General features: G+C 31.6%; 1 protein-coding gene across 1 annotated transcript in view; it reads left to right on the forward strand.

The window, feature by feature from the left end:
• Positions 1 to 1,307: 1,307 nt before the first annotated feature.
• Positions 1,308 to 14,530, forward strand: part of LOC105620714 (guanylate cyclase 32E-like) — a 65,905-nt gene continuing 52,682 nt past the window's right edge. The window contains exons 1-2 of the mRNA XM_012202206.1: positions 1,308 to 1,652; positions 13,207 to 13,404. Of these exons, the coding sequence (XP_012057596.1) occupies positions 1,308 to 1,652; positions 13,207 to 13,404 (543 nt within the window). The remainder of the gene's footprint in view (positions 1,653 to 13,206; positions 13,405 to 14,530) is intronic.

A 14,530-nucleotide genomic window follows, 5' to 3' on the forward strand; every position in this document is an offset into this window, starting at 1 on the left:
GTTCAATATTCTTGTTAATGTTAAATAATTTAAGTCTTAAATAATGTTTTTAAATATGAAATCTTGATAATTACGAGACAAATATGTTGTATATGTAATATAATATATCATTTTGAACACCTTCCCGCAAACAAATCTTTTATAGCAATTTTGCCTCCAAAAAGTCTAATTTTCCTATTAGCGTTCTCATGAAAGGCTGTTGTTGTGTAACAGCAATAAATATATATTGAAAATTCTTATAAGTATAGATCGTTACATTCTGTAACATACGCGATATAACTTATTTTATGGAGGAATTTATTGACGCGTAAGCGAGAACGAAATAAACCGTATCTTAAAAAAAATGTATGCACGTAAATCAGTTTAGTATATGCGTCGCGTAGCAAAATATTATTATAAAAGACTTATTATTAACTAAGCACACAGATGGTACGATGATTTACGCGAATAAATGCAGCCTCGCGATAAATGCAGTCAAGCAGGAAGATGTGTTTTACTGTCACTGACGCAATAGTACCAAGCACGGCCGGTTTCGTACTTATGATGACCACGGAAATTGTATCATTCATTATGCATTCAGTGTACGGATGGATATAAATACATTCAACAGGTTCAACTGCTCAGAAATTAATTATTCAGACACATTTCGAGACATATCGAGACATATTTTTTTATAGATAGATATAACAAATTTTTGCAGTAGCTAAATTCTATCAAAATCTTTAGCTATTTTTTTCTATTTGATATATCTTTATATTCAAAAAATACATTAATATTGATATTTCATTAATATCTGTTGGAACGAAATTTTAATTTAATATCAATATCTACTTAATGTTTGTGCGTGTAACATATTTCAATCTTTTAAGTTATTATCACTCAAAAAAGTGATCTTGCAAAATTATAGCGAAAATGATCTAAGTACAAAAAATAGCTGGAATAGATAAATTTCTAACAAGTCTAATTATATAAATAGAATTAAATGACAGAGATAGAATTTAGATCTGTGCTACAAATTTTATGTGTATGATATATAATTTTCTATCAAATACAAAAATAGCTATAATTCTAGCTGGAGCAGTAAAATATTTTTTGTATGATCCAGTAATTACTGGATAATAACGGAAAAGCATATATAGAATTATTCGTAGACTAATGTAAACGTGTTCGCGAGCCATTCTTTTAATTCGTTTCATTCAACCATCTCTCAGTCAACCAACTCTCTGAGTATGCACTTTCTTAATGTATTCCTTGAATTTTTCAGGTGAGCGGGAAGGAGGCGCCGCTGACCGGAGACGGCGGCGGCCATGCACTCCGCCCCGCTCCAGCCGCTCCGACAACAACAACAGCTGCAACAATTGCAGCAGCAGCAGCAGCATCACCGAGATAGATTCCGAGCCCTCCTGTTGCTGCTACTGCTGCTTGCTAGCAGTGTGGACTTTGTTAAAACGGAAGCGCCAGAGCAGCGATCAGCATTAATGCAATCGGCATTAATGCGATCAGGAGCAGCTGCCCATCGCAAAAAATGGCCGGAAGATACCGAAGTATCCCCAGTGAATTTGACCATTGGGTATCTTCCGGCTATTAAAGGAGGTCTCAAGGATCGTCAAGGTCTGGCTATTTCCGGAGCTATAACCATAGCCCTGAATGAGGTAAATATTTTTGTTTTATATTTTTAATGTCTTTTCTGGAAGATTATCATTTTCTAGCTTAGTTAACAAATACCAGTATATAATTTCGTTTTTGTGCAATCCCCTTTTGTTAAACATTTATTTATAAATAAATGTATAATATTGTTTGAAATAAATTATTATTTCATTATCATTTTTTAATTTAATTAAAATATATCAGCGTATAATTTTGTTCCGTCTGATTTCCATTTGTTAAATATTAAATTATAAACAAATGAAGATTGATGATAAAATACACTACTGAAGATTTTGTTCATTTTCGATACTTTGTCTCTGTAATTTTTTACTTATTAATGTAAAAATTCATTTTTAATTTCTGCGCCTCCTATTACGCTATCTGTTGCATTTCGTGTTCTTATTTTAATGTGTTATACATCTTAAGTTTTCATTATTTTCGCTATTTTTATTATTCTTATTATTATGTTCATTATTATTCTCATGTATTTACAAAATATTTTTATAAAAAGGTATTCCAAAATATACTTGATGCCGTTTTTTTACATTTTTAATAGGTACGAGAGAGGAAAAAGTGTCGAAAAAGAGTAGAAAAGATTCAGAAAAAGTGTGTAAAAAATACTGAAAAAACAATATATGGAAAAAATGGAATTAATGCTCTCATATTATGACATATATACAATTGTCAAACGCAGTTAACAGCATTATAACAGAGACGAGGAAGATGTTAATGAGATGAGCATCATGAATTTATTACTGAAGCAGAACAAACAAAGCAAAAAAGATATTATGAAAAATCATTCCCTTTCGTTGAATGCCTCGCATTCTTTATTTCACAACTGCTCCTTGCATCTAATAATACTGTTTAACATTATTTTTTAATACAAGTATGAATATTATATTTTTGTTTATTGAACACGAATCCGTTGGCCAAAATTGGCTATCACATCACAAGTTTGAAAAAAATAGCGTCAAATAGATAAAGTTTTGTCGAATAATAATGTAATCAAATATATACATATATACCGTTAAATTTACAGTGTCAAATTAAAACCAATTTGAATTATTTTTAATTACTCCTCTAAGTCGCCACTGTTCCTACTAAAAAAAAGATTAATTTAATTAAAACTATAGGGTTAAACAATTTAACTCAGAAAATGTATTAAATTTGACTCAAATTTAGGTCATTATTTACTAGACGCATAGGTTAATATAACTCTGTAACTTAGTAAAAAGTAATTCACTATTGTGTCTTAATTTACTAATATTTCTAACCCAACATATATCAAAAACTACTCAGATTTAGGTTAAGTATTAAATATTTTTATCATTATTTTGAGCACACATTAATAATTAAATTAGGTTCTTATTCTAGTTATATTTACCTAAATCCGATTCCACCACCATAAGATTAAATTTAATCTCACTTCAATTTACTTCAATTTACTCTTTTTCTAAGAAAAAAAATAAAGAGAGCAAATTGAAAAGAAATTAAAGTTAATTTTTATATGATGTAGAATCAGACCTAAGTAAATATAATTAGAGTATGAATCTAATTTAACTATCAATATATGTTGTTCACAATAACAATAAGAATTAAATAATTATAAGAACATATAAGAATTAAATCGAGGTTACTATTAAATATATTGATGAAACTGAACTTTAATAAATCATACAAGCACATTTTAATGTAGTTTTAAGTATAAAATGGTATTAGCGTGAATATATAATTTATTTCTTAGAATTATATGAAACAAGAAATTAAAAAGAATCTATTAAAAGAATATAAAAACAATAAAATTATAGTTACAGTTTTTCGGATTGTATGCGCATTGCGCACTATATATCTTTAGTCGAATACTTTGTTTCGTAAACATATATAATAATTTTCATTATCAACATGTGTCGGTGTTGCTCCGAAACAAATGTTCTGAATACATGTCTTTTGTTCTTTATTTTAAATAAAGAATGCAGTATATAAAGTCCGATATCTTCTCAATACTGTAATACTATTTACTTACAGAAGTAACTGTAACATTTGATTGTGCCAATAAATCAATGCAGTACTGTTCAGCGGCATTTAGAACTTTTTCAATAGTATTTTCTGACATACTATGATTACTGTCATAAGATTGAAGTGTGAAGTTAGAAACTGTAGATTCTTCTACAGTAGAAGAATCTATTGTAGAAACTATAGAACAATCTACAGTTTTTGTTCTTAAGTCATTAGTCGTTAAATTATATGGAAATAACTCTTGATTGTTCATAAATATCACTAATATTACGATAATTTTTACAATGTCGAATAAAATTAAACACTTTCATAAAGATCTGGTAACAATTACTTTCAGTGCACATAATAACTTCGCGATCAGTAATGCCATGAAATAAACGAATATGTCTACGTAATATTTCAGTTTGGTGGAAGATTTTTGTACACTTTGGACATTTCATGTTCTGAGTAACAAAATAATTGCGCTTTTAATTCTCGTACAGGAGCTGGAATATTATTTAAGAGCTTATTATTTAAGAGTATCAATTTTATAAAATACAACATCTAAAAATATCACACGTTTTTTGCAGAATTCAGAGTAATCTATATCACAAACAAAATGTATTTTAAAATACAAGTCCACAACTTTTAAAAGAGTCGGCACGTTAATGGCACGATTTTCTATGTTAATAAATACTTATGTTACGTCGAAACTTTTCTCCAATGAACAGAATAAACGATTGTTTTCGACACTTATCTGATTCTAAGCGATCGTTAATCACGACAGTAATTTTGTTGTTGTCTAGGGAAAGAAATATTAGATTTACCAATACAAAATTACATAATATGAATAATTTGTTACTGATAATGAGATATTTGTAAGCGACAATATACAAATTGTGTTAAAAATCATTTGAAAAAAGTATCATAGATATTTAATGCAAATTGTGATAATACATAAATTATATAAAGTATTTCTTAAAAAATTGTCAAATATTGAATTACTCACATGAACAACATCGATAAAATGCAATTTAGAAATCTGTAGAGTTGGTTTGATTTTAACGGATTCTTTTTACCCTGTATTTTGATTAAAAGTTTCGGGATTAAAAGTTTGAGGGAGAAGAAATGGAAGCAGTCGTAATTCAGTTACGATCCGGTCAGAATCTGTTTGCAAAATCATATTAAAATAATTACCAAAATAATTTTAAAATCTAAAATAACAATTTAAAAATTTATATATATAACAATTTTTTGTTCTTGCGCAAACTTTTCAGCTTCTGTGCGATCACAATTTTTGGCATGAAAGATTAATTTTTCCGAAACCAATCCGAATTCATTACAGAGAGCATCTCTTTGTTGTTGTAAATATCGCAAAAATTCTGCGTCTATCTATAAAAGAAATCAAAAGATAATATTAATATCCGTTGTTCTCGCTGCTGAATAAAAATCTATTTGACTCTAATACAAATAATTGTGTATATACATATATTTACAATTTCTGAATCTAATAAACAAAGCGTCAAGAATTTCCGTAAGAGTATGTTCCTTTTTAAAAATAAAGATGTCTCTTGCAGATGCAATATCACGCATACGTTTAATTATAATAGATTTTAGCGTAGAGTTTTCTTTCAATCATTGTTGCATTTGAAGAATATCTTAACTGATTTCTGTATTTTGTCTAGAACGCTTTATTGTTATCTCTTTATTGTAGTCATCAGATGCTTTTATCTCAAACGCGGTCTTATTTCAAACGCTGCTTTATCTCCGGGATTAAAACGTTTCCTCCAATTTCTTATTCTTCTATAAGTCCAGATGATGCGTTTCCGTTTCGTCCTTTACAGAATTACTATGTTCCTGTACATATAAATTTTAATTCAGCAACTAAAATTTAAAAAAAATTTTATGTCACTTACATAGCCTCTTCCCTCGTGACCTTTCAAAGATGGAAATTCTATAATTAGTTGTGCTAAACGAGCTTTCCGCGGTATTGGGGAAAGGCCCATATCAATGCCGAAATAAACAATCGATTAATACATTGTCACACCAGTCAATTTGTTTTTTTTTCTGTTAGCAAGGATAAAATGTTCGGATATTTGTTTTGCAATATTTATTGTAGATCGAGATTAACTAAATTCAAAGATGTGCACAAGGAGCACAAAAAAGATCGAATGATGGCAATAAATTGACACTTGACTACAAATGCACTTATTGTTTAATCGATATTGTCACTGGAAGATATAGAATTAGATAATTCCGAGGGTAAATCCAACTTGAAACATTTCTGCTTATAACTTCTATTCAGCTAATAGCTTTGTAAATTTTAATCGTGGACTAGCTGATGGAATGAGAATCTTTATTGTATCCATTTTTAACAATTTTAATGATTTTAATGAAATTCTTGATCAATCTGTTCTTAAGAATTCTTGTTAAGAGAATTTAATTTATAAGAATACCATAATTAAAATCTTTAATTATTATAATTAAAAATTTTCATTTTTCATTTTTAATTTACTTACTATTATACATTATATGCGTTTTGTTTTTACATTCATTACGTTGTAAGCATCAGTTCATTCTTATTATCTATCTAAATATTAAACAACGAATGATGCTTACAAGCGCAAAACATAATGATGTAGCTGATTCGATGATGTAAATCAAACTTTGGGAATGTTTACAATAATAAAAAAATTTCTTTAATAGTAATATTAAAGAAGCTATTAACTGTGCATTAACACAATATAATAAATACCGACGTGTTTTAACTTACGACGAAAATTATCTGTAAAATCTCCAAATCCCCATTCTTAGTATGTTTTTTCTACATTCATGATGTTGCTCTCAGTTATTATCTCCAAAATTTAAAACAATTTGAATGAAAAGATCACACAATAAGAGCGCGGGCATCGGCAACTACGCAATAAATTCGTGCCCGTATTACACAAGCGCGGACTTGTCCAGATCGATACTTAGCTTGCTGCGGAATATAATGGCGCGTGTATGCTATAATGAATATTATACACTTATTGGTATAATATAAAGAATCGAATAGAAAATAATTTTTTGATACAAACAGATTCATGTTAGATTGAAACGATACCCAGAGAACAATATGCGGACATAAGATGTTTATCATTAAAAACATTTAGACATTATGTTATAAGACATCTTAAAGATAATCTTTAGGATGTTTTATATGTTTGAATTTTAGATATATTATTCTCTGGATATATTAATATATTGTTTCATTTTTGTTCGCTGTAGCCAATAAAGAAAACTTATTTTTACTTATTATAAAGAAAAATAATATTTCCCCCCTTCTCCTCTTCTCTTTGAATTTCTATTTACTAGAAATTATTATTACAAATAGCACTTTACTTTTGGACGATCTTTGATGTACACAATGTGTTATTTGGCGGTATTTCTTACAGCAGTTTGTGTTTATCTCCAACAATAGCTTCACGGCAATTCACGATACTTCACTGTTATTCATATTTTAACTATTGGACGCAGTGACGAAATACAGACGTAAAACCAACAAAGAAAATAGAAGAAGTACACAAAGAAGAACTACACTGTGTGCGATCAAAACTGCCGCACCGCATTGAGAGATTATATCAGTGTGTCTTTCATATTCTTTTCGACACAGTTATTATACTTTCAAACTAAACAATTTAACCACAAAAATTGGTTGATTAGATGCAGTTTTTTTTTTAACTATGTGTTTTGTGTCAGCAAAAAGTAGTACGTTTTGACGTATGTATAGGTTAAAAATAACGAAATGTCATTTAACTCATGGAATTTGTTTATATTTGACCTTTTTCAATTTAACAATATAGAATAAAGCTTAAGAGCTGTGCCAACATTTTATCATAGGAGAAAAATATTTCACTCTCCAGTTGCAATTGAAAATTCATTTCACATGGTAAAACATTGGTACAATTTTAAAACAGTTATTAAGATTTGCCCTGTACGTATTTAATTGCATGTCTGCACCATACTTGCATTTCTTCATAAATGTTATGTACAGAAGTGGTGTCGAATGTAATTTTTTTACTTGTTCCGGAATATATCTCCCACAGAGAATATTGACTGTAGAAATGTTTTACGTGAGTAATCAGAGAAAAAAGGGGAAAAACCATTTCGTATTGCTACTTTTGACATTATATCGGGATGAGCATGTCAATATCATATCCGATTTTATTTACACGTGTTTACAGGCCAACGTCGTTTTTAAATTGCCAAGCTCGTAATAGTCGACCATTTATGAGTTTTACAGAGAGAATACATTTACGGCAAAAACGCCTCCGGCGTAGGGAATTAAAGCAAAAGGGATATGAAAATCTGTTTCAACTTTCGTTGGCGTTACCTCGCGCAGTTTATTTCGCAGCCATCACTTCTAAAATAAAATTAATTAAATTTGTATCGCGTCATGTCAATATCATATTCACGTTTATTCACGAGTGTTATTCGTAGGTTGTTTGCAAATATTATATTTAATAGGGGACAGTAAAATAATTGGACTCAATAAAAATAAGAAAGTGGTAGGAAATAAGAAATCGATCATAAACAAGATCACAAACAGTTACTTAAAATAATAAGTGATATAACTATTTTATTTAAAAATATATATATTTTAAATAATAAACTTCTGACTTTTTCAATATTTTTCGAGCTCGTAGAATGCAGTTTGAGTGTTTACCTCTCGCGGAGAGAATATATTTACGATAGAAATGCTCGATGAAACAGAGAGAAAAAGAAATAGCAAGGGGAAAAAATTCATTTTGTCTTACTACCTTCGAAATGAAACTACGCTCTCATATGTGAATTTGCTTACTGTTATGTAGTTAGTCATAAGCAAACATCATTTTTAATAACTTTTAAGCTCGTAATAATCGAGCGATTATTTCTCGTAGAGAGAATACATTTACAGTAGAAACGCTCGATGTGTGCGATAAAAGAAAAGAAAAGAAGATTATGAAAAATCATTTCGGATACTTCGTATTCATTATTTTGCAAATGATGCTCGCTATCAATTGCATCTAATAATAAAATTTGTATCGCGAGGTGCACACCAATATCACATTCGCGTATACTCACGAATTTGTTATAGGTTTTGCAAACGCCGTTTTTTTTTATCTTATAAACCTGTAATAGCCAGACGTATTCATTTTTTATGAAAAGAATATATTTACAATAGAAATGCACGCTCCATGAGTTTGCAACCAAAGCAAAATGCACGCGATATCTGTAAAATGTAAATCCGCTTTAAATGGTATAAAACAGAAAAGCAATAATGTTGCGTTCGTCACGTAATCCCCGTAATCGCGATAATAATTCAAAAGTTCCCTCTGCCAATTACTAGCTGACTAATTCACCAATAATCCGACCTGTTTCATACGTCATATCTCATGCATTATTAAGCGTAACCGGCGAGCCATAGCGGGCGAAAAGTTCTACTCTTCCGTATTTCGGCGCGGTGAAAACGTTCCTTTTTAATCCCCGGCTCGTTAAATCGACTTCTTTTATCGAGGAAGCCGGATCAACAGTAGCGACATTGCACGTTGGCGCGCCTTATTATTTATTAATAGAGAAGGCGTGTGCAATTCGCATGCTACATGTGCATGTACACTGGCTGTGCGCGAATGTATAATGAATGCAATTGGCGCGCTTAAAAAAACAGCCGCGCCCATTACGACGCGGGGCAGGCGTCTCTCCCTTGCATCGATTATGCGAAATCGCCAATTAACGCTCGTTCTATTTACTAATATATCGAACCGAGAGTATGGAGCATAGTTCACATCGTGGGAGTGCGTTACGGCGAGCGCGAATTCCACGATTTTTATTTCTCATTTTTTTATAACCGCTATGTATCCGCGGGCGAAACCTGAGCGCAAGGTGGTGTTGTTGCACCTGCATCTACATTGCACTTACGATCACGGTGAACGAACTGAGTATTAAGTAAGACATACACGCTTGTGTACGCGCGCGAACTGTCACTCACGTTTTATTTAGAACAAATTCAAGAGAATAACTTGACGATGTAAAGATACAAAAAAATTCTAATTTCTTCTAAAAGGACGTTTGTAATCGTCGTCTTGAATAAAATATATCGATTATTAATGAGTTTAAAAATCGTCTTAATAAAGAAAATGTGTGTTATCATGTATATTTTTATCATGTGAATTTTTAATAAAAAAAATACATGCCATTCACGACCGATTGTTTTCAGGAATATATTTTTATAATTGTTAGAATAAATTGTTATAGTTATACACACAAAATTTAAGTAATCTGTCTAATAAAATTGTCTTTAAGTAACAAATTAATTTTTTAATTTTGCGAAATATTGTAACATAGATCGTACGTGTACATAAGTGTGTGTGTGTCTTACTTAAATATTCAGTTCGCTCACCGCGAGTACAATGTAGATACTGGACAACACCACTTTGCGCTCAGGTTTCGCCCGCGGATACATACAGTTATAAAAAATGATAAATAAAAATTGTGGAATTCGCGCTCACCGTACGCACTCCCACGACGTAAACTACCCGCATAGAATATTTTTTGGGATCAGATTAAAATCCAGTCGGATTTCCCAAAAAAATTATGAATTCTGATTGGGATCTATGAAGATTCTGATCAGAAGTATAATGTTTTGTAAACTAGATTCTAAGTGGGAAATCTAAACAGATACTCGAATTTCGTTCTAATAATGTATCTTGTAAATTTAATTAAACAAAATGCATTTCACTATATTTAAATTTAGAAGAATGTAAACCAAAATGAATATTTGTGTTTCCTTTATTTTATCAATAAAATGATTACAGTTGTTACTTCTGTGTTAATTATTTATAAATGAATTGTATAATACTGTCAACTAAATTAATTTTATTAAATTCATATAATTCATATAATTTTAACCAAATCAATATATAATATATAAATATAAATAATGTTAATACATTTAAGTAAAAATAAATTAAATAATATTATTGCGATCACAATATTATTTAATCTTAAAAATAAAAAATGAAAGGTAGGATTACTAAGGGTAATTGTGACAGTGAGGGTAAATGTGACATGCATTTGTCAATCTAAGATGAATTTGAGAAGATTTTGGAAAATTTCTACACGGGAAGGTCGAGGAAGAAAAAGAACGGAGGTGAGGACATGGAAGGGAATCCCGGGGCTGGAAAAGAGGTTGACTAGGGGAGAAAGGAGAATGAGGGGAGACAGCGGTGGGTATATGTATGCGTGGGCGGTCACTTTTGCCCTTACAACGCAATGATGGTCGTAGTGACGCAGGAGATGATGGTGGTGGTAATGGTGGTGGTGGTAATAGTGGTGGTGGTAATGGCGATGGCGATAGCGGTGGTGGAGGTAGTGGCAATAACGGTGGCGATGAGCAGGAGCCATGTACCTTTCTTTTTTTATTTCCTCTTTATCTGGCATGTAGCATGCCCGGGTCTCACGGTTTCCCATCGATGCGCGGAGGGCCGACAGAGGGGAAAGAGATCCGTAAAATGAATTCGAAAATTCTAAAGCAGGGTGGGAGCCAGCAATCCTGCTCTGTGGCAAAATTAATTTTTATATTCAAAAATATGAAAAAAAAAAAATGTTACGATTCCTTAAATTAAAAATAATAACAGAGATAAAAAGGACTCGAGAGAATAAGCGCTGTTCAAGGTGCGTTAATTGTTCAAGAATATCTCAATATTCAAATTAAATTTATTGGAGACGATAGAACAAACATAATCGTTAAAACGATAATAAATTCGTACATTTCGTTTAGTTTTCGAATCTTCTTTAGTGAAAAAATTTTTTATATAGATTTTAATTAATGATACAAAAAGAACCATATGAATTTCTGCACTTATTTATTTCGATTTTAAACAGAAAAACAAATTGAAAATGTTTCGTGTAAATTCGCCCTAGTATATGATTTGAGGGGTGAACGCATGTAACGGCTGCGAAATAGGATGCGAGACAGAAATGCGAGAAGATTTTTATGGTATCCCTTTGAAATAAAATCGCTTTGAAACAAAACCACTTTGATATTTGAAATTTTTGAGATCAACACACATCTGCGGTGACGTTTGTATATCGCATTGAAATACCTCGCTTAGAAAGAAACTGCTGCCTGTCCCGTGGAATGTCTTACATGCTTGATAAATACTAGATTGGCTAGCACGTACATTTAATACACGGCAAATTATGCGTCATATGGGATAACAGGGGTGCATTTACGTGAACAAGGATAAAACTATATTTTATATTAAGTATTACTAACGTTAAGTGAAATGTCGACATTTGAAGGAAGGCTTTTCCTCTCGTTGGATACAAAAAAATAACAATATTCAGCAACTCTCCTCTATATCTTACGCCAAATTATTCCTTTATTAGTTGTGTTAATAAAACGTATGTCACTTTATCTGACATATTCGAATTTTTTTTGTTATTCTATATCAATAATTTCTTTCATAAACGCTTAATTTTCAAATAACCGATAAAGTCGTCTAATTCCGCCTACGTTCTTCTTATACGTTTGATACTCTATCATTCATTCTTTTTCTTTCTATTAAGAAATTTCCACAAAGTACGCGTGTGCTTTAGAACGTATAAATTTATTGTACAAGATAATTATGAGATATCACGAATCTTCCTACCGACAACCTTCCTGCTTTGGTTATAGCGGTAATAAATTGTACAGGGAAAACCATGAATAATAGCGTGTATAATTTTATACACCTTACGAAATGTCTAATCTCTATCCTATGATGTTCATAATTATTAGATGCGAAGGTCCATCTCATAAATTATCACGTGCCATCATTTATATTGTGGATCAATATAAACTTGGCCAGTAGACAAATATATATTAAATAGTATATTTATAAGAAATTATAATTATCAAGCTGATAACTTTTCACTTAATCATTAGTGATATGTATATTCTATATTTTTTAAAAGATTGCTGTAAATTTAAAAGCAAACAAAACATTAAAATATATTACAGCATATTTTCAGATTATATCGTCTGAAAACTGTTCGAGAAGTCATTCATGCAATTAGAAAGATATCATCGTGAATGAGCCGAATACTTTCTTCGCGAAATCGCGCAATTTGAATCCGCTGAGAAATCGAATTCCGCTAACATTATCAATTACTTTTGTACCTCATCCGTCACGTGTATCGCGGTCTGATCGCATCCACACTTCGAATACAAATATTTAGTTTACTGACTATACGGAAATAGCCCGATACACAAATCTGCTTTAAACGTTTGCACAATACAACCGCATTGATGGTCCGCAAAACGATTTATTGCACGTGCAAACTTTTCAATGGTTTCTGTGGACGGTTATAATTCCAACTCGGATTGCCAGGCGTGTAAATTGGCGTGTCGACGAAATAACTCTATTCAAAAAACTATTGTTTGAGAATTCACATTTGCGTAACGATAGGTATATATCTTTTATCAGAATCAAAAATTCTTCCGCCTTCGACAGCGCGTTTTTATTTGAAACTAATTGAATGACTATTGTGAATGTGTTTCAGATCAATAATGATCGAAACATTTTACCTAACATAAATCTGGTGATGCGATGGAGCGATACAAGGGGAGAAACTGTCGAAGCTACCAGAGCGATGCTTGACATGATCTGCGACGGGGTCGTGGCCTTCTTCGGACCAGAAGGTACTTGCTTCGTCGAGGCCACAGTCTCTGAGTCTCGCAATATACCCATGATGAGTTACGTAAGTAAATTGTAAGCTTTTACTAGTTTTAAAATCTTTTTTGATCTAATTCTATCGCATGTGTCCGTTAATACGCACGCTATTATATTGTAGATATGATTGTTGTATAATGCGATGTGTGTGTCACGCGATATTAGTGACACTGCATCAATATGTTATTCTCTTTTATAACGTACACCCTAAAAATTGTACTGCATGAACAAGTACAAAGCACAATTTGTAATTTAAAAATTTATACACTTTTATTATAAATTATTTTGTTTGCATTTCTAATTGCGTGAATTTTACATTTGCCGTTTATGTAATTGTAATAAAATTTTTTTACAATGTATGCTATTTTAAGTGTTTAATTTTTAAATATAAAACTGAAAACATGAATTGACTTTTTTATATCTTTTACATATTAAAGCCAATTATACTTAAAAAAAAGTTTTATTAGTATAATAATTATTATTTTTAATTTCTTTTAGCTTCATTGTTATAAGAACTTTTAATTATTTGTTACTTAATTATTCTAATTACATTTTATATTTAACTTAAAGACATTATTGTCGAAAAAAACAATGAAAGTAAAGGAGGGTAGGAGAACGGGCTTGATAAATAGATTGTCTCGTGGCATCATTATCGCGGTTTCGTGGGGGCTTGAACAAAGGATTAAAAACAGTTTCCATCGGCGTGAGAACGGCGGGGTTGTAGGGCACTGGCAAGGGTGAAGTTAGGAAAAAAAGGCCGGTGCGCGGGAAGCGATCTAACGAAGGTGGTTGGAGGCAGCGGAGGTGCGCTCGACAAATTGAACACCCACGGGGCGTGACAGTATAATTATGGATCGTGTGTTCTGAAGCTTGTGCGTGTGCATTGGTACGATATGCGTGCTACGTCACGGCGGAGCATGCAACATGGTTGATTCACACGGTGGGATTTGATATTGCCAGTGAGGGAGGGGAGCGAGAGAGAGAGGGAGAAGGGGCGAGAAAGAGAGGGAGAGGGGGTGAGAGAGAGAGAGAGAGAGAGAGAGAGAGAGAGAGAAGAGACGCGACTAATCAGTGTTACTTTTAAGTTTAGGAAACAAAAGTACGGATAGTATATCGTACTTACTACTAAATTAATAGATATCACTGATGTCATA

The sequence above is a fragment of the Atta cephalotes genome, assembly GCF_000143395.1.
Source record: "Atta cephalotes unplaced genomic scaffold scaffold00028, whole genome shotgun sequence".
Lineage (NCBI taxonomy): Eukaryota > Metazoa > Arthropoda > Insecta > Hymenoptera > Formicidae > Atta > Atta cephalotes.